This window comes from Carcharodon carcharias, chromosome 15, assembly GCF_017639515.1.
Source record: "Carcharodon carcharias isolate sCarCar2 chromosome 15, sCarCar2.pri, whole genome shotgun sequence".
NCBI lineage: Eukaryota > Metazoa > Chordata > Chondrichthyes > Lamniformes > Lamnidae > Carcharodon > Carcharodon carcharias.
The window spans coordinates 109,785,887-109,811,388 of NC_054481.1; the positions used below are offsets into that span (position 1 = coordinate 109,785,887).

The window sequence follows — 25,502 nt, forward strand, 5'->3', positions numbered from 1 at the left end:
CACTCTCTCACCTTGTTACAGACCAGGAAATGGTTCAGGACTGCACTCCATCTACCAAGCAGATTTGCCAGTGCCGTGAGGGCCTGCACTGCATCGATTCTACAAAGGATACTTGTAACAGGTGTCGGAAAAACACTGAATGCCAGGAGGGTCGGGGTGTCATTGAACAAGGTGAGATGTGTCAGATCTACAGCTCCTTCTGTTGATGGTGTTCACTGGTGCTTTGTCAGGCTTGTAGGAGGCACAGCCAGGATTTGCCGCGATGGAATGTTGCCACAAATATAACTTTGTGTTCATTATTTACAGGAACTAAACAAAAGGATGTAAAATGCGCACCGTGTGCTGCTGGATCATTCTCCAATGAAGTCTCTTCCACTGAGCCCTGCCACCCACACACTGAGTAAGTGCCTCCTCCTGTTAGGAATATGATTATGATAATGTGAAAAAACGCAGGCCCCTGAGGATGGAATGCTCTTTATCCCAAGGACCCATTGACAGCATCAAACACTCCCAGGACAGGTACAGCACAGGTTAGATGCAGGATAAAGCTCCCTCTACACTGTCCCATCAAACACCCCAGGGCAGGTGCAGCACAGGTTGAATACAAAATAAAGCTCTATACTGTTCCGTCAAATGCTCCAAGGTAGGTACAGCCCGGATTAGATACCGAATAAAACTCTGCAATAATTTTTCAGTGCCTTGTGGCCGCTCAGTGTGAGATACCAAATTAGCCTGCTGGATTGGGACCTCCTAGAATTGGGCTGAGATTGTGTCCGCCGAACTCACATGTGGCCCTTGTAGCCAAAGTACTGAGCCCCTTGTTCTCCAACAACTGGATTTCTACCCATTGCACAATTTGCTTTGTTCTTTATTGAGCGGGTTGGGTACTGGGTCTGGGATTAGTTGGTGTGTGGGGAGCTGTGCTGAGATAAATGAGCTCCTTGAGCAGCCTGACTCCTGACTATAGCTACACTCTCTGTTGGTGTGTGATGGGTTTGTGAGTCCAGGGATTGCACTATCACAATTCCATTGAAAATGTCAGTTAGGGTTTCTGCTGACTTGCCACCTGCTGGTGTTAGTCATTGGCTGAGACTTCACTTGAGGGAGTTGTGATGTTTAATCCAGTAGTTTCTTTGCAGCTGCAGAATGCTGGGGAGAAAGACTTCACAAAATGGGACCAGCACCAGGGATGCAATTTGCAGCAATGAGTTATTACCACAGATCCTTACGACAAGAGTTACATCTTCAGCAACTGGACCTAGCTCTCCTGCTCTGACACAGGTACGAGGTCCCATATTTTCTTCATTGATTAAAATAATTGACAGCATGTTATCCCTCACTGTATTGTGGAGTAGTCCCTTAGAGTGAATCAGTACCAGAAATACACCCAGTCTAGTTCCTGTGACTGCATCAGCCTACACCAGCCCACTCTGTTGTATCGTGTGTATGCGCAAGCATTTTATCTCTCCCCTTATTACATCCCTGCCCAGGTCACACATCCGACAGAGATAGAACCAGAAAGTGCCATCACTTTCAACACCAATATGAGTCCAGTAAACATGTCACCCAACAGGAAACATTCCACTGAAAGCTTTCTACCTAGCTACTGGACAGCAGGTAAGTTTGGGAACTCTCTTTACTTTCCTTGATTCTTTAGAATTCCATCCTCCACCTTGGGGCCGCTGTATCCTAGGGATTCCATCCTCCGCCCTGGGCCACAGGCCACTGTGGTCACACTGCATCCTGTTGAGGAACTGGACCCAACTGATGCCACCCCACCACCCCTCCCACCCCAACCCCATCCCCAGCCCCACCTCCAGCTTGATTTGGCCCATTCTGTAAAAAATGAGTTTTCTTCTTTTTTTTCTAGTGATCTGTGTTACTCTCATCAGCGTGATCGTTATGGTAATTGTGGTCCTTGTCTGTCACAAAAAAAGAGGTGAGATTGGATTCCAGACTTTAATTCTTTCTCAGTTGTTTGTTATCCTGAATATGAACCAACCAAGTACCCTTGATTAAATTCCAGCCTGTAATTGGTATCTGCTATTCTATATATAAACTACCCAAACCCCTCAATTAAATCCAGCCCGTAACTCCCACTGTTTATCCTAAACTAGTTGTTGAATCACTGTAGGTCTGACAGCATCCATGGAGAGGAACACAGTTAACGTTTCGAGTCCGTTTGACTCTTCATCAGAACATCTGATGAAGGGTCATACGGATTCGAAATGTTAACTGTGTTCCTCTCCACTGTATTGTGGAGCAGTCCCTTAGGGTGAATCAGTACCAGAAATATGCCCAGTCTAGTTCCTGTGACTGCATCAGCTTACACCAGCCCACGCTGTTGCTGTCGTGTGTGTGCACAAGCATTTTATCAGATGTTCTGATGAAGAGTCATGCGGACTTGAAACGTTAACTGTGTTCCTCTCCACAGATGCTGTCAGACCTGCTGAGTTTTTCCAGCTATTTTTGTTTTTGTTTCAGATTTCCAACATTCGGAGTATTTTGCTTTTATCTTAGTGCTGAATCACTGTAGCTGCTTGCCCTCTGGTGGCTGTCTATAGATCTGCATATTTGTGTATGCATTTCTGCATTCCCGAGCCTCATGCTAACAGTTGGTGACAGTTAGCTCTCTGCTTGCTCCCAGTGTCCTCAGTGTGTGGTTATTTTCCTGGCCATGTGCGGTGGATTCAGGAACTGCAGCTGTCTGATGAGCCAACATCATTTTGGGAATGGAGAATAATGTATCTGCATTCTCCTACCCTCACCCTCGCTCATGGACTGACATGATCCTGTCTCCAAGAATCCACCTGTACCCTGGTATCCTGAACAATCCTCCAGCATTGATTTAATTTCTTATTCTTTCTGTTTTGCTGCCAGGGAGGATGACTGACCTCTGGGATCAGAATGCTAATGTGGTAAGGATCAAAATTCCACTTTGTTCCATCAAAGCTAGGCTGTGTGGCTTGTGGGCTCCCACACTCTGTGAGCCACTGGAGACCACACGTGTCCTTGGTCTCTCAACATTAGCTCGCGGGGTCAGAGCATTACTGACCCACACCTACAATTGGGACCTCACTAGAGGGTGTTCACAGTATAATCTGAAAATGAATAAAACAGTAAGAGTGGACAAAAAGTGAACCATCTTTTATGTCTCATTATTTCCTTTCACCTTTTAACTGTGTTCAGTTAACAGGTTGTGTTCAGTTTGATGGAGCCTGTTTGGGGGGATCGAGCGGGGCGGGCAGGGGGAGGTTGTGGATGGGGTTTGTGGAGAAACTGTTGCTTTTTTTTGACCTTGGTGATTTTTTTTTGTGAATTATTTTCTCCGCCAGCCAAAGGATAAGGTCGACCCAGTGGACACAGATTGTTTAATTGTTGTACCTGAAAGCGAGCTGGAGGTTGTGAGCCCCCGGAATGGGATGTGTGAGCAGAATGATGGTGTAACAGGATCAGTGCCTAGGACAGATCGCCTCTGCTCACTATCCAGGTCCAGCAGCAGTGGGTCAGGAGGTGTCAGAAGGAAGCCAGGCACTGGGTATAGCTCGAAGGAGGAGGAGCAGACTCAGACCCACCTTGCTATTGCCCATTTGAACAATTATTCACGGATCGATTCCCTAGAAGACCAGGGATACATCAGCAGGGAATCCCGACCAAGCTCAGGTAGGGCAACTCTGGGTTCATCAGGCTTAACTTCCAAAGGGGCCAGTTCCAGGCAGGAGCTTGCTGGATACAGATGTACCCCTCTAAGCCTCAGGCCTTTGGCCCGAAGCTGACCAAGACTTGGGCCTGATATTTAACAGCACCTCATAAAATCAAAGATAAGAGAGTGTTCAATGGGCCGCAAGCAGATGCCGCGTTCAGTTCCCAAACAATCATTCAGCAGACACGGCCTCTGGGTGAGGGAGAGAATTGGCTGGGGACTTGTTATCATTGTTCAGCAGCCCCTGCCAGTGTGACTGAGTATGTGTCAGAGTGATTATTGTGTGAGTCTTTGTATGTATGTGACTATATAAGTGAATCAGTTTGAGCGAGTGGTTAGGCATGGATACCTGACGGAGACCAGTGCCCTTAAGACTCTTACTGTAGAGATTGAGCACCTGGATCTAGTGGCACTGGTTCTCACTGGAGCAGTTCCCTTTCATCCCACTCACCCTATAAGAGATTTTTCCCCTGGATGCAGTGCTCCTCTAGTGAGGCAGTTGGAGGGAGGAATAATGTTGAGTGTAACTGATTGCTATGTTTAAGCAGGAGCCCCGTCACCTGTGATGGAGTTCAGTGGAAACCCGACAGTGAGCGTTACAATAAATACTGGCAAGTGTTACGTCAACTGCTGCCATCGTCAGGGAGGTGGGACCTCCGGCGCAGTCTCTGCTGAGGAGGACTTTCCTGCCCCAGAGGAGGAGGAAGGAACTGAAGTGGATGAAGGGTTCCCGATCCAAGAAGAACAGAAGGTCTCTGAGTCAGAGAAATGGAAAGAGGCTGGTCTTCCAGTGGAAGCTGAGAGTGAATGTCACTGGCGACAGTGTAACTCAGTGAAACAGCAAGAGGATGGGAAGGAGTTACAGCTTCCAGTCCAGGACACTTCTGGGAACATTTATTGATTTGTCAAAGGCAGCTTTCTATTGCTGCGAACCTGTGACCGAGGCCCTTGCTCACCAGCTTGATGCCTGACCTAAAGATGAACAAGACACAGGCTTGTGATGTGGGGCTGGAGCATTGTCAAACTGTCCGGTGAGGGATGAGTTGGAAGCTCATCCACCGATGTGACTGTGGACCCAGTGACTGAGAATGGAGAATCAGGAGCAGCCTCCAGAACTACATCCCAGACTTCAACAAACTCAGGGCTGGTCTGACCTTGGCCTGGGGCTGACTCAGGGCTGGGTGATCCTGGACTGACCTGGGTGATCCTGGCGAATAATGGCAGCTTTAATGTTCTGATAAGACAATCCAAATGTTGGTACTGAAACTGGAAGAAACCCCCAACAGGTGTTCTGGTTAGACCAGCAGAAACTCTCTCTACATGGAGCGGAAAAAACTCTGTTTAGCCTGTCCCACACAATTGTGGTTTCATGTGTATCTCCACCCCACCCAAAAATCATCAATTTGGAGGAAAAATCCTGGGAAATTTCTCTCTGATCTGTCCCCTGGGTGATCAAAAATTGGTCCAGGGAATCACCCTGGCTCTGAATTCCCTCCCTCTGGTACAAGTTAATATCCATCCCAGCCAAAAGCAGGTCCAACTCTCGCTTGAAGGGCTTCACTCGGCAGCCTATTCAAGAGGTCCACTGTTCTCACTTATTGATCTTGTACAATTTAAAATTATGCCCCCCTTTTCCCCCAATCAAAAAGAGTAAATTTGAACACAATCCATTCCCTTTACCATCTTATGACCTTCAATCAGATCACCTGTAAGTCTTCACTTCTCTAAAATCTGGAGTGCCACCTCTTTTCACCTAACTTTATAATTCTGTCCAGCCCCGGCAGCACTCTGTTCAATGATGTTCTTACATTTGAATGTTGAATATGGAACTGAACCCAGACCTGCATTTGAGACACACTATGATATTATCTAGCTCTGCACCGCTCCCCAATAACAAGGGCATTAACCTGAATTCCAGCCTGTCTTATTACTCCACTTCTCACCAAAAACTGCATCCTGCAAGTCCTCACACTGATGTTACATAATACATTGGACTTCAAACAACTAATGTGAATATGAAACTCGGATTAAGACATTTTTCAATATCCTTTAGGTTCAGCCAGTTGTGCAAAATCAAATCACCCTTTCATTCTCCATTTTTCGTTTCCTACCTGGCCCTCTTCCCCCTCCTTCTTTCTCTCTGTGGCCCTCACCTCTCTATCCCTTTCTCTGCTCCTCCATTTCTCTTGATTCTTTTTTCAGCCTTCATCCTTCTCTCCCCTCTCTCTTCCCTTGTCTCCATTCCTTCCTTCCTTTCCTTTCTCCCCCTCACTCTCCTCCATTTGTGTGAATATTTTAATGTAGTTTATTTTTATCTGTTTTGTAATGAGATGGAAATGTAGGGAGTGTAGGGGAGACATTTGTGGTTGATGTGATTCCATGTCAATAAGCTGATCTTTGTTTTTATAATTGATTGATAATAAATATTTTTATATTGCTTGTGCATTTTATATAAAGTAAGTATGGGCAGAGAGATGTCAAAACATCTCCCTTTCATCTGTCCAGTTTGGGGATGTTAAACTGAGGCCCATTCACACGTTACATTGGGTCTGGTAAAGTTCTCACATTACTATGATGATGTTACCCATCCTAAATCCCATTGCTGCTTTCTCCCCATCACTGCTCAAGAATCTGGTGGGTAAATGGATACTACTCAATGAGAAAAAAAAACAAAAACAGAATTACCTGGAAAAACTCAGCAGGTCTGGCAGCATCGGCGGAGAAGAAAAGAGTTGACGTTTCGAGTCCTCATGACCCTTCGACAGAACTGTCGAAGGGTCATGAGGACTCGAAACGTCAACTCTTTTCTTCTCCGCCGATGCTGCCAGACCTGCTGAGTTTTTCCAGGTAATTCTGTTTTTGTTTTGGATTTCCAGCATCCGCAGTTTTTTTGTTTTTTTTTACTACTCAATGAGGTTGCTTTGCTATATGAGATTGAACTGGTATTGAAAAATGTTTTTGCTCGTACTTGAGTCCTTCCCTCACATTCTAAATCTGTCACTGCAAGAGAGGTATGAGCAGATCTGATGCCTGCATAATGGAAAATCCCACCTTACAGCATCTGAACGCTGGAGGAAGGGGAGCAATTGGAAGCTGTGAGCAAAGATGGATCAATGAGGCAACTTCAGAGGACAATAGCTTCAGTTTTCCCAATGTTAAGCTGGAGGTAATTGTGGCTCATTCAAGACTGAACATTGGACAAGTTGCCTAGCAGCACAGAGGCTGAATGGCATCAGCCTCACCAGATGTGAATCCTGAACCTTTGTCTGTGCTGCTAAGGCACAGCAGGTAGATGATGAAGAGGAGGGAGCACTCCAGTGGGAACAGTGAGGGAGCGGGAAGAGAAATTATTGCATGTGATTCTCCGGTGATGATCAGATACAAATGAGGACAGTGGCACTGAGCGGGATAATGGAGGAGAGGCCATGGAGGGAGATGGTGTGCTCAGTCATGTCAAAGGCAGGTTGAGGAAAGAGAGTTTACCACAATCAGTTGGATAGGATGTTATCTATGGCATTGGTACTGTGCTGGAGTGGAAACCTGATTGGAGGGGTTCAAACACAGAGTTCCAGGAAAAATGGATATGGATTTGAGAAGCGACAGGACTTGGAGGAGAAAGGGAGGTTGTAGATTTGGGTGGTGGGGTGGGGGGAGTTTGCAAGTACAGTAAGATCAAGGGTTTTTCTTATGAAGAGTGGGTGATGGCAGCAGATTTGAAGGAGAGCGGAGAATACCTGAGGAGAGAGAATGATTAATAATATCAGCTATCGTGGGAGCCAGAAAGGGAAGATGGTCGGCAGTTTGGCAGAAATGAGGTTAAGGGAACAGGGGGTGGGTTTCGTAGACAAGATGAGCTTGGAGAGGGCACGAGGGGAGATAGGAAAGATGCAATTTCAGGGGTAGAGCAAAGGGGGGATATTTAGGTGAAGTGTGCCCAGGGGAAGGTGGAAGAAGCAGCTGAACAGATGGTCTCAATCTTTGTGACACAGGAATCCATGAGCTCCTCTGGCTTCTTGGGGTTGAAAGCTGAGGAGGCAAGAAGAGCAGTTTCAGAAGATGGTTTGTAGTGAAGAGAGGCCAGGGTTATCTTTGCAATCCAGAATGATCCTGAAATAATGAGCAGTTCTAGTAGAGTGAGGTGGTTCAGCCAGATCTGGCAATCGATGACTAAACCAGTGTCTGCTATGAACAGTCAAGTCTACATCCTTTGGATTCGAGGGAGTGAAGGTGCTTGACTCCCATTCTAGGATTGAGCTCATTGGCAGTACTGAGGGAGAGTGCAATTTTGGAGGTGCTATTTTCAGGTGAGACAGTAAACTGAGACTATCTGCCTGTTCAAATGGATCTAAAAGATCCCATGGCACAACTTAAAGAGCAGGGGAGTTCTTCCTTGTGTCTTGGTCAATATTCCTCCCTCAGCCAACCACACCACAAATAGATGATCACATTACTGTTTGTGGGATCTTTCTGTATAGAAATTGGCTATGGTGTTTTGCTACATTATAACAGTGACTACATTTAAAAAGTCTGTATGAAGAGGAGTACGTGGTGGGACATTATTACCCTCTGTGTGAAAGTGATGGAATCACATTAATTTGAAGGGGATTAATTTGAAAAGTTATAGGGAAAAAGCTGGAGTGTGGGACTTAAATTAGATAGCCATCTCAAAGAACTGCCACAGGCAATGGTGAGTTGAATAGCCTCCTCCTGTACTGTAGGATTCTATGATTCCACACTTCCTTGCTGTGAGATGCTTGAGGTTGAGTAATTGAAGTTCACAATATGACCACAAGAGGGTGGAAAGTACAAAGAAGAATTGCTGCTCAAATGTTGCACGCTCTCAAAGTGCAGCAAGACACAAGGGAATAGAAAGACAGAAGTCTCTGGCTGGAGGGCTGTGGAATAGTAAAATGTACCTCTCTGTGAGTATTAACCAGTAACATGTATCTCTGACAGCATTATTCTGTAATGTATCATATTTAGAGATTACAAGTTTTTTTCAATAATACCCAGTAACATGTAATTCCAAGTATTATATAGCAGATGTCACCCGCCGTTGAGTTGGTAATAAGTCTCTGAGTTGTGGGTTTATGCTCCTCTCCAAAGGGTTGAGTATGTAATCCAGGCTGATGCGTGTAGTATAATGGCCTGGCACATAGAGGGTTAATGGGACTGAGTACACTACCGCCCACACAATGGTATAAGAGAACACATGACCCGCACCTAGGGGTCAATTGGTCAGAGCTGTGTGCACAAGCAAGCTCCTAGCTTGAACTCTTTACTGTACATATGTACATAGTTCTTGTAGTTAATAAATACATAACTTACTTAAGACTATGAAGACTTTGTTAAGACCTACTGAGCCCGATATCCAACACCCTACAACATGGTGGCAGCGAATGGTAAAACCCAAAATCTCTCAAAAAATGCAGCGAAAAACAAATATCCTGCAAGACTAAAGAAAAATTTGAAGAAGCATTCTGACCTGAAGAAAAGCTCAAGAAGCAGATGGGCAGAGGAAAATCGCCAGGGCAAAGCTCAAAAGAAAGGATTGGAAGCTGCAGGCAGAAATTTAAAATTCCTCACTGCAGCAGAAGATTCCATGGGATCACTTGGAAGTCCAGCTTCAATTCCCAGAATGTAGAATCAGCAGACCTAGCAGTGGTGAGCTAAAACTTTTAAATTCCAGGATACAGCAAGTCCTGAGAAACTTTTAAATCGTTCAGTGGTCAGAAATTGCTGTTTAAAAATTCCAAGGCAGCACCTGAACACATGGTGTCTGAGCTTGCTCGGAAAAGAAAAAAAAAGTTAATTAATTAATTTGGAAGAATTGCGACTAAAGAATCAACTTTAAAGAACAGCAAAGGCCAGGATTCGATGCTTGCACGTCCCTAAAGCATAGCGCTGAAACGGAGCAGTCTGCAGCTAGTTGATCCAAGCAGCCATTGTTTAAAATGTTTTGAGGGCTGAGTGTTAGCACCATTGCAGAGAGAGCCTGCCAAAATCAGCAAGCGTGGTAAACCCTTTGCCTTCAAACAAATGACAGTGCCATTTTGAATTTCGGCAACTTCTTAAAGTTGCACTTTAAAATGTTTTAACCATGGATCAGAAACCCACTCTTCCAGATCAACTTGGCCTTATCCAGGGCCCAGATCAATCACACAATTGGGGACTTTGGAGAAAAAGATTCCTTAGGTCTGAATACAAAGACAGAAGCTGAATAAGTTAACACAGTTCAGTAGGCTCTAGCGGACAACATTAATGGTAGACAAGGAATCAATGAATAATCTGCTAAATTTGAAGAAGTACTAAAATCATTTGATGTTTATTTTAACCTAAGATGTAACAAAATCCTCGAAATGGCTAAATTTAATAAGTGTGTCCAGCAGCCTGGAGAACTTGTTGACCCATTCATTAATGATCTGTGCAAAATGGCTGAAGGCTATGAATATGGAGACCTAAAATCTGAACTTTTCAGGGATAGAATATTTGTAGGAGTATTGGATGATGAGCACTCAGACTTGCTGCAAGCGAAGCAAGATCTAACCCTGGAGAAAGCTATCCAGATTGTTAGGCAGTCTGATCTCCAGGTTCAGCACAGGTCCATTGAGGAGAAACAGCACTGAAACAGGGACACTCCAGGCCAATGAGCAAAGCAAAGCAATACCCTAACTGACTGCCCAGTAGAGCGAACATACCAGTGCTGTGGAGCAAAGCGCCCTACATGTGAGATCAATGTCCAGCGATTTCAGACCCATACTTTCAATATGACAGATTTGGAAACTTCAGTAGACTGTGCAAAGCCAAAACATCTAAACGCACAGAAGACCCAAAGGTAATTCATGAGATTGAAACTGCACACCAAGAGGGCACACAGCCATGCTTCTTGGGTGAGGTTAACGATTCTAGATTCTCATATTGGAATGTGGACATTTCAGTTAACGGCTATCTCACAAACCATAAATTTGACATGGGAGCCAGTGTTCCGGTCCTCTCGGAGAAAGAACTGTGGTTGAGAGACTTCTGGCTTCGAACAACAGACACACACCACACTATGGGCTTGGAGGAATCCGACTTCTGGTAAGAGGCATGATTCTGGAACCACTAAGTGGCAAATAAATCTTCAAACTGGTGTACGTCATCCATAACCAGTCTTTTTCTCTCTGAAGCAGAGATGCCTGTGTAGCCTTGAATCTGCTCAAAACATCATAAGATGTTAAGACAACCACAGTCGTAAATTATACAGAACTGCAACTTCCTGAGAGCTCAAACAAGAAGGATTATCCTGACTGAGAATTCAGCTCTGAACCATCTTCTCTCTTTGCAGGTTTGTCCATTTTTGTAACAGGTGTTGGAAAGCCCTCATTGGTCAGACTAGACAACCACTGAGGCGGCCACCCCAACACCTCTAGTGAAGGATAGACAAGAGAGGAACCAACAACCGGAAGAACCTCAACCTCCAGCTCTGATGACTGTTGATGACGTCAACACTGCAACCACAGAGCAAATGCTGCAATTCCCAGCCAGCATGAGAGTGCCACAGACGATGCTGGAACCAAGTAGCAGCCATCCATTGCCCACAGCACACCATACAGCCAAACACAAAGTCAAGCTTATGAAAAAATCCACATCCTCATAACAGGAATGACTATCTACTGTTACAGAGGATATCATGACAATACACACGACAAAGGCAAAAGAGAAAAAATATGACATGGAGATGTGCACAATGTTCATCCACCCTCTAAGAAACTGGATAGAACAACCACATATTGACACAACTGCTGAATTGACAAAGAGCTGTTCAATACCAAGGAGTGGAAAAAGAGGATAAAAAGATATCCAGATGCCAGAACAACATCAAAATCAGCAGAGTTTACCTGTAAAGACAGAGTCCACCACTCCTCCAACAGTAGTGCAAATGAGATATGGAAGGGTTATAAGGCCTCCAGGTTGACTGCACCTATGAACTCAGAGACTTGAAGGGGGGAGATGGGGTAGTAAAAACATGGGGTAAACTAGATTGACTTGAAATACATTGGATTAAGACTTGGGGAAGGTGCAGTGTAAGGGTCTGGCACATATGGAGTTAACAGTACAATACTGCCCAACAGTGATGTTAGAGAGCACATGACCTGGACTTGTCTGCATAGTGTGCGAAAGCAGAAGTTTGGTGAGTGAAGGAGTTTTAAGGGTTAATTTCTCCTTAAAGCCTAATATCTCTTTAATTTAGCAATTAACTAAAAATTACTGTTTATGGTAAGAGGTAAGTTAAGTTTATTCCAGTCTTAAACAGGGATATACAAGCTTTCTGAAAGCAGCTGTGGCTAGTTAATTAGGCAGCTAGCTTAAGCTGGTTTCTGAGCTTTAGCAGAGGTTGACTCAATTGTTTTTTACACAGAGGCTTCTTAGGGCTGCTTGGTCTGCACTGAGTGCTGTTTGAGTGCACAGTGTGTGTCAAGCTCAGAGTTTGGTGAATGAGGGAGTTCAGTCAAGAGGGGAACTATAAATTAATTAAGAAAAATAAATTTAATTAACACAGTAAAGATGGCAAGATGTGCGATGTGTCTCAGCTGCAGCATGTGGGAGCTTCTGGATACCACTACAATCCATGGCAACCACAATTGTAATAAGTGTCTGCGGCTTGAGGAGCTTCAGCTCAGTGCTAGTGAGCTGGAGGCTGAGCTGCAGACATTGTGATGCATCAGGAAGAGGGAAAGTTACCTGTACACTTTGTTCCAGAAGGCAGTCACACCCTTATGTTAGCATCATCTGATTTGGTCAGTGGTCAGGGACAGAAGGATGTGACTACCATACAGGCAGGTAAGGGGATTGAGAAGATAGGAGTGGAGGACCCTGAGTCCTTACAATTAAGCAACAAGTTCAAGGTTCTTGCAGCATGTATGGAAAAGAGTGAGGGCTGACCATGGTACAGGAAGCAATTCAATTTTGGGGGGGGGAGTTAAAAGGAATGTAGTATTAGTAGGGGACAGTATAGTCAGGGGGATAGACATTGTTCTCTGCAGCTGAAAGTGAATCCAAAAGGCTATATTGTCTGCCCAGTGTCAGGGTTCTGGATGCCTACTCAGGGTTGGAGAGGAACTTGTAGAGGGAGAGGGAGATCCAGTTGTTGTGGTCCATGTAGGTACCAGTGACATAGGTAGAATTAGGAATGAGGTTCTGCATAGGGAGTATGAGGAGTTGGCACTAAATTAAAAAGCAGAACCTGAAAGGTAGTATTCTCTGGATTATCATATGAGCCACATACAAATTGACATAGGGTAAATAAAATTAGAGAGATGAATGCGTGGCTCAAAGATTGGTGTGGGAGAAGTGGGTTCCCGTTCATGAAGCATTAGCATCAGTACTGGGTAAAGTGGGGGCTGTACCATTGGGATAGACTTCACCTGAAATGTGATGGGGCCGGTGTTCTAGTAAGTCGTATAGCTAGGGAAATAGAGAGGACTTTAAACTAAAGGGAGGGGAAATGGGAGAGATCATATCGATTGAATAAATTAAAGGGAAATGACGAGGCAGTAGATCAAGGTAACAATTAAGGTAATGGTGATCAGAGTATGGCAGGAAGGGACAGTGATTGCAAACTTAGTGTGTCAGCGGATAGTGCCAGAGTTTATAAAAACAGTAAAAAAAAAACACTGAATTAAGGTCTCTGTATCTGTATGCCCGCAACATTCACAGAAAAACAGATACATTGTCAGCTTGAATAGAAATTCATATATATATAATCTGATAGCCATCACAGAGATGTGGTTATGAGGAAACCAAAGCTGAGACCTGAATATCCAAGGTTATGCGACTTCCAGAAAGGACAGGAAGCTGGTAGAAGGTGGTGGGGTAGCTCTGTTAATTAAAGAGGTCATTAGTCCTGAAGTGAGAGATGACCTTAGTTCTAAGGATCAAGACATAGAATCGGATTGGGTGGAACTAAGACACAGTAAGTGCCAGAAAACATTGTTGGGAGTTGTTTATAGGCCTCCAAATAGCAGTGGTAATGTAAATCACAGTATAAATCAGGAAGTTACAAGTGCATGTAACAAAGGTAATAGAGTAATGGGGGATTTCAATATGCATATGGAGTGGGTACACCTAACTAGTACAAATGTTTTGGAGGGCGAACTTTTGGAATTTATGCTAGATGGTTTTCCAGAACAGTACAATGAGGAAACAGTGAGGGAACAGACTATTTTAGATCTAGTATTTTGCAATGAAAAAGGCCTTCAGGATAGGGTGACCATAATATGATTGTGTTTTTCATTAAGTTTGAAAGTGATGTAGTTCAATTAGAGACTAGGGTCTTAAATGTAAACAAAGGAAATGAGTAGGGTATGAGTGGCAAATTGGCTTTGGTTGATTGTGAAACTACATTAAAAGGTATGACAGTAGAAAGACAAATGCTAACATTTAAAGAACTAATATATAGTTTACAACAAATACAACAAAAATACATTCCTTTAATGCCCAGCAAGAAAGGTATTCCAAATGTGGCTAACAAAAAAAATTAAAGATTGCGTTAGATCAAAGGAAGATATGTATAAAGTTGCCAAAAAAAGGAAGCCTGAGAATTGGGAGCATTTTAGAATTCTGCAAAGGAAGACCAAGAACAAGATTAAGAAGTGGAAGATATAACATGATTGTAAACTAACGAGAAACATAAAAATGGACTGTAAAAGCTTCTATAGGTATGTAAAAAAGGAAAAGATTAGCAAAAACAAATGTGTGTCCGTTACAAGCTGAGTCAGGAGAATTTATAATGGAGAATAGGGAAATGGCAGAGAAACTAAACAAATACTTTGGGTGGAATTTTCTGTGCCCGCTGGTAGCAGGTGTGGTAGGTGGTGTGAATGTACAATATGGCGCGATCGGTTTTACGACGCCCGGAAGGCAGGTCACGATTGTCCGCTCAACCCGCCGAGGGCGGACTGCGTTTCCCACCAAAAGTCATCAGGGAGCTCATTGTAATACATTAGTATATCTTTAAAAGGCCAGCTCGCCTTTTGGACAATGGATTGTCTGTCCACGTCACTGCTGGGGGCACTCACAGCCCCTTGCAATCTTCGCATCCCATTTAGGAGCATGTCACAGGCTGACAGATGAGTGTGCTGCATGGCTGCCCTGCGGCCATCCAAGGGGTGGCCAGCACTTTCCGGGAAGCATTAAGGGGCTGTCACACAGGGCCAGTGTGGGTAAACACATTGACGTGTTTCACAACAGCACAAATGCGACGTGCACTTGGTGGCCTTCACTTTGGGAGAACTGGACGTCAGTGAACAGTATTGTTCTGCAGACCTTGCCACGGTCGCTGGGGGGCTGGGGTGAGGTGCTGTCCTACCACGGAGGAGACTGTTGTCGGGGTGAGTGTCCAGGGGCTGCTGCTGCCCAGCCTCAGAGGCAACTGTTGCTGGGGGTGGGGGGGGACAACTGCTGCCTTGGCGTTGGATCCCATGCACAAGAAATCAAGGTTGGGGGCAGGGTAGGTGAGGGAAGTGGCCAGGCAGTAGGGACACCTGTATAAACTGACCATTCCTCTGCACTTGAGACAGTTCAGGCACCCCACAGTGATAGGACTGGGGTCAGGCTCCTAGATTTCCCACCCACACAAGCAATGCAGAGGCATCAAAGTGCCACCAAGCGCTCCAGACCTTACGTCCTCCCCTCCCCCCACCACCTCGCGCCCCCCCCCCCCCCCCCCCCCCCCCCCCCCAGCAGGGACAGACTGCGAGTCCACGACCATTTTACTGGACTGCGGAGCAGTTGGACTGCACGTGTTATACAATCTCCTCGCCAATGCTGGCCATGTAGCAGTCACTGCTGGGAGGCACTCACAGCCCCTTGCAATCTTTGCATCCCATTTAGGAGCAGTCTCCCCCATGTCACAGGCTGACAGATGAGTGTGCTGCATGGCTGCCCTGTGGCCATCCAAGGGGTGGCCAGCATTCTCCAGGAAGCATTAAGGGGCTGTCACACAGGGCCAGGAAAGGTGTTAAGTACACCCATGCTAACCACGTCTCTCTCTCTTTCATGCTGCAGGAGGACCACATCAGGAATGTGGAGCCTGGTGACCTAGCTGTATGTCTAATGGCCTACAGAGAATGGAGAAGATGGAGGAGAGAGTGACTGAGACTCCTGGCTGTGCAAAGGCAGGAACAGCAACCTCAGGAAGAAGGGATGGCTGGAGCTCCCGCCCACATTGCCCAGGAGTGACAGTGAGCCATGGCTGGTCAGCACCTAGCCTGTCATTCCTGCAGATGATCAAGAACCAGTGTCGCCAACGACAATGCATGTCCAGGGACCTGGTCATGCTCACATCTGCTACCTACTGCAGGACTTGGCGCCAAGGGGACATGGAGGGCATCCACTGCCAGTACTGTGAAAGTGACTGCAGTGCTCAAGTTTTATGCCAGTGGCTCCTTTCATGGCTCCACAGGTGACCTCTGTGAGATATCACAAGCCTCCACCCACAAATGCATCCATGAGGTCAGGGATGCCATCCTTTCGAGGACGCACAACCATGACAGCCAGGATGCAAGGGCCATTGGATTTTCCTGGATCTCAGGATCCCAGCAGGTGCAGGATGCGATTGACTGTACCCATGTGGTACTCAAGTCTCCGTTGCTACACACGGTGGATTACATCAACTGCAAGAGATTCTACTCACTGAATGTGCAGCTGGTATGTGACCATCAGAAACACATCCTGCAGGTGTGTGTAAGGTTTCCAGGGGTTGTGCATGACACCTACATCCTCAGTTGGTCACAGATCCCTGGAGTCTTCCAGAGTCCACAGAATCTGCAGGGATGGCTCCTCAGGGATAAGGGCTACCCACAGAGGCCATGGCTGATGACATCCGTGCAGCGGCCTCAGACTGCAGCAGAGCAACAGTATAATGAGGCTCGTTCTGCAGCTCGCACATTGGTGGAGTAGACCATTGGGATGCGGAAGATGACGTCCCGGTGTCTGGACCGGTCTGGTGGCGCCCTGCAATACGGTCCACAGAGGGTGTCACGCATCGTCGTCGTCTGCTGCGCCCTTTACAACCTGGTGCTGCAATGGGGAGACGGGCTGGCTGAGGAGGAGGCGGAGGAGCTGCACGTCCCCTCTGATGAGGAGGATGCCGATGAGGGTGAGGAAGTCCTCGATGACGGCGATGAGGCCCTCACACTGGCCAGACGAGGCAGGCGCACTTGATAGGCCCTCATAGCTGCTAGATTTGTGGAGGATGATGCTAACATGCAGTGAGGTGACCCCATAGATCCTCACATCGCATTTGTGAACATTTTGACTGCAGTCTAGCTTATGGCAGCGTGGATACCCTGTGTGAGAACGCTCTTGTCATGGAGATGCAGGTGGAAGCCCTAATAGTCGCTCGATTGCAGGACGATGATGATGACATGCAGTGAGGACATTCCATAAATCTTCACACAGCCTCTGAGAATGTCTGACTCCTGTCTGACCAAGGGCAGCTCGCTTGTGCTACGTGATCAGGGTCATATCAAAGAGACACAACCAGAAGTTCTGATGCTTTGTCCATCTTCAGCACCTGAGCCCTTCAGGAGCTGGAGCACAACATCACTGGTCACAGATGCTGAAGAGGTCAGCCCCTCCTTAAAGGTGCTGCGAGCACATTGAGAGAATGAGAGAGCTCTGTGGCGCCTGCCCACAACATTCTGGCAGTGATGACAATTGCTGCCAAGGTGCAGGCGTCAATAATGTTTCCAGGGAATGTGAGGCTGGACTATCATTTTGGTCTGAAAGCTGCACAAAGCACAGAGAAGAGGCCCTGTATTGAGGCACCTGCCTTTATCTTGTGCAGAAAGGTTTCACATCTGAGTGACAAGAACATTGCTTATTATAACAAGAAGCCATAGGCAGGGAGACACTCCTGGGAGTTTATTGACAATAGGGAACAGTATGTACAAGTGATTAACACCCGTGCCCAGGCTGTGCAACTTAGTGGTTATTTTTAAGGAACCGGCTATGTCCTACATAGCTTCTTTCAACATAGACACAGGCTTTGAAATAGTTATCCTTTGAACCTCTCGAAGCATTACTTGAAGTCTGTGTCCATGTTCGTCCAGCTTTGAGCAATATGTGATTGCTGCTACCATTGTGATCCATGTAATCTGCTGAGGTGACACAAGTAACATTTCCTGTTTTTAAAATGTGGCAGAGAATTTTGCAAAAAAGAGAATTTGGTTCTTGTCGACAGCGAGATGGCTTTAGTCTCTTGTTGGCTGGGTTCTGGTTCTGATCTTGTGAAACTCTCTTCACATTGGGTAATTGCTTCACCAGCTCTCAAAATGCCAAGCAGTGACTAAGAGGAATTCTGTTACTGCAGCTCAAGATTTATTTGCTTTTTTGTCGAAACCCCAGGACCTGGAGCAAGGAGATAAATGGAACAACAGAGGGGACTGGAGTTATAATTGAGTATTCTATCTGTATTCTAATATTTTAATAAACTATTAATGTACCAAAAACTTCTCCCCAATTGCTCTCAGCTATGGCTCGTTTGCTGCTGCAGTTGGGAGTTGGGTGTGGCTGCTGGTTGCTCTGGCTGCTCCTGCTCTTGCTGCTGACTTGTAGTTGTTCCTACTCCTGGATTTCCTGACTGCTGTTCCTGCTGCTGTGTTGCTGCCCTGCCTCAAGCCTTCCCCTATCCTCTGCTGCTGGAGCCGGCAAGGCCTGAGGAGGAAAAGAGGGAGATGGAGAAGAAGGACAACTGCTGCTGCAGGACAGGGAAGCCAGAAGGCAAAAGACTGTGTGATTTAACATCCTAGGTGGGTGTTTGGACTTTTTGTTCAGTGGGGGCTGAAGGGAACTGTGTGTTTTGTAGGGGGAGGGCAGAAGACTGCTGCAGAGACTTGGGGGAGAAAGGGTGTGTGTGTGTGTGTGTGTGTGTGTACTGTTTAAAATCTTGCCACCACCCACCTCCCCCACCCCACCACACTGCAGCCAGGTCAGAGTTCAGGTAGCTGGTGCTGCCTGGTGAAGAGGAACAGGGCTGACTCCTGTGTGGTAGGCAGTACTGGCTGCCTGGAGAAGACATTGCCTTCCCCCTACTGGAAGAACATCAAGGCCCCCACCCACGCTCCAATCCACTGAGCGACACCCACCGACCCTTTATCCTTTCCCTCCTGTGTCTCCCTGTCCTTTACCCCTCTCCTTTCTCTCCTCTCTTTCTGTCATCCTAGAGGGGGTGGTTGCACCATCTTTCTCCCCCTCTCCCCAGGGAGGGACATTGATACCTATATTTCTCGGGGTGGGTGAGGCTCAGCCCCTTTGGCTGCGATACAGCCGCCTGTAGCTGGGCCTTCCCGGGCGAATGTGGAGGCGGTGCTGTCACCGGTGGTGGGGCCCCCTAAGAATACCTATGTGGGTGCAGCTGCTTCTGCGGCACCTGCTGCTCCCGCAGCCCTGTCACCTTTCTGCCTCCTCACCATGGCCCTGTAGGTGAAGAGCGACACCCACCCCAACATTACCATTGAGGGATCCGTGAAGCTGGGTTTGTTGGCCCCTCAGCCATCATCGCAGCCTTGAAAATGTACGGCAAAGCCATCATTTGCTTGAGGACTGAATGGGCGGTGCACCTGGCCCTTGAAAAGAAGCTCACTGTGGGTGGGACCTTTTTGGCCCACCAAAGGACCCTTTGGAGGCCACCGCCTAGAGGATCATCATTTCTAATGCCCTGCCCTTTGTCACCAGTGAGTTCCTCCTTCCTCCATCAACTTGGGGGAGGTTAGATCAGGGGTTGCGCTGATCCCGTTCAGCCTCAAGGACATGGCCCTCTGACACGTGTACTCCTTCCAGCACCAGGTCTTCGTCCGCCTGGCCTGGAAGGAGTGTGTGGATGAGGTCTTAAACCTGGAATTCGAGGCGGCTGCCTGCATAGTTTCCTGGACTGTGGATGGCATGCGGTGCCATGCCTGCAAGGGGGTGGGGCATGTGAGGAAGAAATACACTGTCTCCAAGGCCGCCAGCACCATTCAGGTGGTCGCAGCTGGCACCACCGCTCCTTCCCCCGCCACCGCTCCATCTTCTGGGGAGATGCCACCGGCAGCTACCGCCATCTTGGCTGCCGGTTAAGTGGGGGAAGAGCCCCCCCCGCCATAAGAAGGTGCAGAGGAAGACACGCCACCTTGGGGCGGTCCCCGAGACTCCCCAGACCACCAAACATTTCCCCCTGAGGACACCGGCTCGGAGGGACAGAAATCTTCCGGCCCCGGCGACGTGTCTGCGTGTGCTCCCGGGCCCATGTGCGTCTCTGCGCCATGTGCTGGGTCTGGCGTTGTCCCCGTGCAGGTTCCCAAGTCTGGTGGCAGTGAGGCGCGCGACCCAGAGCCGGTGGACTCATTGAAGGGGGTAGACTTGCCCAAACCCCAGAGGGCGGAGCGCCCAGGAAGGCTGAATGAGGTGGCGGGGGCCTTGCAAATGGAGGTCTCCCCAGCCCCCAGCCTACCCCAGAAGAGACGTCACCCCTCGGCGGGGGAGGACGTTCTGACCTGTGAGGTTGGATGTGTCCCCTTCCCTGGTGAAGAAGTGGTGGTGTCTCTGCCCCGTAAGTCCTCGCTCTGCCCTCTAGGGGTAGCCCAAATCCCCGTTACCCCTCTTACCCCTGTTCCCTCACTGCAGTCCCCTGAGCAGGTCCCCTCGGGGGTCAGTGAGGTGCCCCAACACGGCTCACCTTGTACCCCCGAGATGCCATCTGGCCCACCAGGGGACTGCAGCAGTCCCTTCATGTCCCCAACAACTGGGTCATTGGACAGCAGTGGCGAGGAAGGCCTCCCTGCTCCCTCCCAACTTTCAGCGCCAGACGCCACCGTCTCAGGTCTGGAACTTTCTCCGGATTCGCCAGACGACCCAGTGCATGGGGGGAGTGGGGTTCTGAGCCACCGTCGCCCTCTGACCCAGAAACTGAAAAGGAGACCAGAGAGGACCCCTCTGGCCTTGATCCTGGGGATGGGATCGAGGAGGAGGTGGAGCCGACTGACAGCTCTGAACCAGCCCCCATACTCAATTTGGGGGAGGGGTTGGAAGCTAGAGGTGACGACTTGGAAGAGGACAGGGTTTCGGTGGTGAGCACCGGGGATGACTTGGTTGTTGTCAGGTGAGATGGTGGATCCCCTGCTGCCCCCCACCAACTCTCCCCTCATCCTTTTGCTGGAACTCCAGGATTTTTTAGTGAGTAATCATGGTTGCTGAGACAGAGTCCCGTTGACTGGTAGCATTCGTATCCGCTGGTGTTCTGGTCCACCCGCAAGGCTCTAAAGGCCCCGGGTTGGACAGGAACGCCCGGTGGAGGGTCCATATGTTTCTCGCTGGGTTCCTGAAGGAGAGGAAGACTTAGAAAAGTCCTCTCCTTTTATATAGTCTGAGTAATGGTAGCACATACTTCAGACGATGAAGACTACCACACCCAGCCTCAACAACCACAGCAGAAGGAACACACAGCGCAGGTTCCAGAACTTCTCGGTCCTCCGGGACGGGAAGTATGTGGTGTGCTTACTGCAGGAAATCCATACCTTTCCGGGAGATAAAGCTACGTGGCCCCTGGAGCAGCGAGGGGGGGTCTACATGAGTCACCTAGTCTCCAATTCTGATGGGGTGGCTATCTTGTTGGCCCCACGTTTTCAGCCAGAGATCTTGGGAGTCAAGGAGTCGGTGCCAGGCCAGTTGCTGCACCTTACTGTGCACCTGAGGGGCGCGGCGTTTCACTGTGTGAATGTGTATGCTCCCCTTGGCGCATAGCAGCAAGCGAGCTTCTTTGAGGAAGTGTCCACTCATCTGGGCTTTATTGATATGGGCGAGTGCATCGTCCTCGGGGGGGATTTCAACTGTACCCACGAGGCCTGGGACCGCCATGGTGCCCAGCGCCGCACGCTAGTTGTAAGTTGTGGCACCTGGTTGGGTCCTTCGACTTAGCGGACATCTGGCGACAACTCCGTCCTGACTCCAGCGTTTTCACTTTCGTGTCACCTGGAGTCGGAGTGTCCAGGCTCGACCGCCTTTACCTTTCTAAGGCGAACGTGTCCTGAGTTCTGTTGGCTTCTGTCCAGTGGGTGCTGAGCACAGACCACCGTCTGGTGTGAGCGGAACTCGCTCCGTTCTGCGCTCAGACAGAGTCCGCCTACTGGCACTTTGACAACCTGCTGCTGGAGGATGAGCGGTTCCTGAACTCATTTCATCGTTTCTGGGCTGGCTGGAGAAGGAAGTGGGGAGGCTTCCCCTCCTTGAGGCTGTGTTGGGACGTGTGCAAGACTCACATCCGCGTTTTCTGTCAGAGTACGCGAGGGGGTCGACAAAGAGGCGGAAATCCAGGGTCGAGGAGTTGGAGAAGGAGGTTCTCGACCTGGAGGCACGTCTCCGTCAGCCCGATGCGGACCCGGCCCTGCGGTTGGTGTACAATGATAAGTAGGGCGCGCTGCGGGACCTGTAACACATCGGGTCCTGTGGCATACGTGAGGTCGCGGATCCAGTTCCTCCGGGACCTGGACTGCAGCTCCCCCTTCTTCTACTCACTAGAAAAAAGGTACAGGGTCTGTCAGCAGCTCCTTACACTGCTGGCCAACGACGGATCCCTTGTCTCGGATCCAGAGGGCGTCAGGGCCATTGCTAAATCCTACTACCTGCCCTCTGGATCTGTCCAGCGAGGATGCTCGCAGAGTTTTGTGGGAGGACCTGCTGCAGGTCAGCCCGGAAGGTGCCGGAAAGCTTGACTCCCCTATAAGTCTGGGGAAGCTGACCGGTGCCCTCGACAGTCTCTGCACGGGCAAAACCCCGGGGCTGGATGGGCTGACTGTGGAGTTCTTCAGGGCGTTCTGGGACGTCCTGGGGAATGACTGCGCGGGGGTGCTGGGGGAGAGTATCGCAACCGGGGAGATGCCCCTCTCAGGGCACTGGGCGGTTACCTGCTACCTAAGAAAGGGGATTTCCGCCTACTTAAAAACTGGCATCCGGTCTCCCTCCTTAGCACGGATTATAAAATCTTTGCCAGGGCCATGTCTTCTTGCCTTGGCACTGCTCTGGATCACATGATCCACCCGGACCAGTCCTACACATTCCCAGGCTGTACCACCTTTGATAACATCTTCCCAGTCTGGGACATTATCCATTTTTCCCAGAGGACTGGTCTGTTGAGCGCCTGTCTCTTAACCAGGAGAAGGTGTTCGACAGGTTGGATCACGAATATTTATTTGGGACTCTGCGAGCATTCGGGTTTGGGATGCATTTCATCGCCCGGATCCGACTTCTGTACGCTGCCGCGGAGTGTCTAGTTAAGATTAACGGTCCCTGACGGCGCCCCTTCACTTTGGGAGAGGAGTGTGTCAGGGCTGCCCCCTGCCTGGCCAATTGTATTTTATCTGCGCGGAGCTTTTCCTGCACCTGTTGCGGAGGAAGTTGTCAGGATTGGTTCTGCGCAGGCCGGGCATCGGAGTGGTCTTTTTGGCTTACATCGATGACATGCTCCTCGTTCACTGATCCGGCTGACCTGCAGAGGATGTGTAAGTGCCAGGAGATCTACTCTGCTGCGTCCTCTGCCAGGATCAAATGTTCTGGACTCCTGGTCAGTCAGTGGCAGATGGATCCCCTACCTGAGGAGCGCAGGCCTTTCGCCTGGAGCAGGACCAGCCTCCTCTACCTGGGGATCCACCGTGCTGAGGAATCCTGGCTGGCGAACTGGCAGGAGCTGGAGACCAAAGTCATCAGTCGCCTGTGGCGCTGGACAGGACTGCTCCGAGTGCCGTCTTACTGGGGTCGGGTTCTGGTCATAAACCAGCTGATTGCCGCCATGTTGTGGTACCGGCTGGTCACTTTGACCCCTTCCCCGGACCTTGTCACAAAAATCCAGAGAATGCTTGTCGACCTCTTCTGGGACAAAAGGCTGCACTGGGTCGCTGCTGAGGTTCTGAGTCTCCCGCTTAGGGAGGGCGGTCAGGTGCTGGTATGTCTATGCACCCAGGTTGCGACCTTACGCCTTCATGCCCTGCAGCGATACCTTTACATTGAGCTCCCTCTGAGATGGTGTGCCCTGGCGACGTATTTCTTTCACCAGGTGCACGGCCTGAATTATGACGTGCAGCTCCTGTTTATAGACCTGAGGGGCCTTCGTGGATTCTTGCAGGCGTTGCCTGTCTTTTACCAGGACCTGATCAAAGTCTGGAACATGGTCGCCTCGCGATGCAGCTCTCCACCGTCAGGAGTAGTGGCTATCATCAGAGAGCTGCTGCTCAGGAATCTACTCCTCCGTCCTTTTCAGTAGCTGGTGGAGAGAAGGGCTGTGGCTGCCGGGGTGACTAGGATCGGGGATGTGCTGGGCGGTGGAGGAGTGGGCTGGATGCTTCCACAGGAGTTGGTGCATCCGTAGACGTCCGAATTGTGGCCAATGCCATTCGAGACCTTAGGACGGTCGTGCTCAGCCCTGACGACATACTGGGCCTCCAGGTGGCACAGATGCGCAGTGGTCTTCCACCTGACTGTACCCCTGTTCAGACTCAATTTCACCTTGGCCCCAAGCCCCAAACCCTCCCTTGGGAGCTGATGGTCCGCAACCTGAGTCACCTCACGGAAATACCCTACGTGACTTTTAGCACGGCACGGAGGGGTTTCCTGTAAGGGCTGCTGCTGCACACCCTTCACTTCCTTACCCTCATCCACCGCCGGACATGTCCTGGTGTGCCTTGTTGCCGTCCGGCGGTGGAGGTGCCCATTGGGCTGCCCTCTACGGAGGTGTCCTCCTGCTTTCCATCAGGGACCTGGGGTGGAGGATATTGCATGCAGCAGTCCCGTATAACTGTAGGATGTGTCGGTTCACGGAGTCTAAAGATACCTGCGCCTTTTGCGGGTTTGTGGAGTCTGTGGACCATGTGTATATATTGGGTGTTGTAGGCTGCACTCCCTTTTCAGTTATTTAAAAAACCTTTTACTAATGTTTTGTTTGTACTTCAGTCCCATGCTCCTGATCTGTGGGCACCCGGTGCAGAGGAGGGCCGGGAGGGAGGAGGACCTCCTTGTGAACCTGCTTCTAGGCCTGGCCAAGTTGGCCATTAGCAGGTCCAGGCAGCAGGCGATCGAGGGGGTCGTCCGACCTGACTGTCTGCCTCTCTTCCATGGCTACGTTCGTGGCCAGATGTCCCTGGAGAGGGAACACGCAGTGTCAGCCGGCACCGCCGAGGCCTTCCATGCTTGGTGGGCACTGCGGGGACTAGGGTGTTTTATTGATCCCCTTAATCACATTTTGGTTTAACGTTTGTAAGTTTCCTTTAAATTTTGACTTTGGTTTTTCAGTCTCCCTAATTTAGGGGCTGTGTTTATTTTGTCCTTAATTTTGTTAATTTTGTTTATTTGATTGACTCCAAAAGAGTTAATTCTTCTTAACATTCCTAACCCTGCTTCTATGTCTTGTTGCTCCTCAAACATCCACAGCGGAGGTGGAGGTAGCCTGCTGAATGCGACGCCCTGTCTGTAATGATCTTGGCAGGCGCCCTCTGGAGGGCCAAGACTTGGAGGGCTCCGGGCTGCTTCGGGGTCGTACTGTGTGGAAGTGGCACCCTTATTGGCCTTTGGAGCTGGAGCTGCTGAGGTCACAGGAAGAGGAGAGTCAAATGGGCTGGACGCTCTTGGAGACACCTGGATGGATGGGCCTAGAGTGTGCACCTGCTGATCCTCCTTCCTATGGTGCCTGAAGACCTCAGGCTGACCCCTTGTGGAACAGGGGTAGCTGGAGTGAGATCGAGCTACCCAGCACCCCTCTCGCATACACACTGTTGGAAGCCAACTATGGCAT

At 49.0% G+C, this 25,502-nt stretch overlaps 1 protein-coding gene across 3 annotated transcripts in view; it reads left to right on the plus strand.

Annotated features, from left to right (window-relative positions):
• LOC121287959 (tumor necrosis factor receptor superfamily member 1B-like) overlaps nt 1–25,502 on the plus strand; it is a 77,429-nt gene that overhangs the window by 16,153 nt on the left and 35,774 nt on the right. The window contains exons 4-11 of one of the 3 annotated variants that reach the window (XM_041206127.1): nt 22–171; nt 307–400; nt 1,140–1,281; nt 1,491–1,617; nt 1,871–1,939; nt 2,881–2,918; nt 3,336–3,663; nt 4,249–6,140. In XM_041206127.1, coding sequence (XP_041062061.1) covers nt 22–171; nt 307–400; nt 1,140–1,281; nt 1,491–1,617; nt 1,871–1,939; nt 2,881–2,918; nt 3,336–3,663; nt 4,249–4,604 — 1,304 coding nt within the window. In that variant the 3' untranslated portion in view covers nt 4,605–6,140. Of the gene's footprint in view, nt 1–21; nt 172–306; nt 401–1,139; nt 1,282–1,490; nt 1,618–1,870; nt 1,940–2,880; nt 2,919–3,335; nt 3,664–4,248; nt 6,141–25,502 lie in introns of those variants that run through there. The other 2 variants (XM_041206128.1, XM_041206129.1) reach the window with 2 other exon arrangements.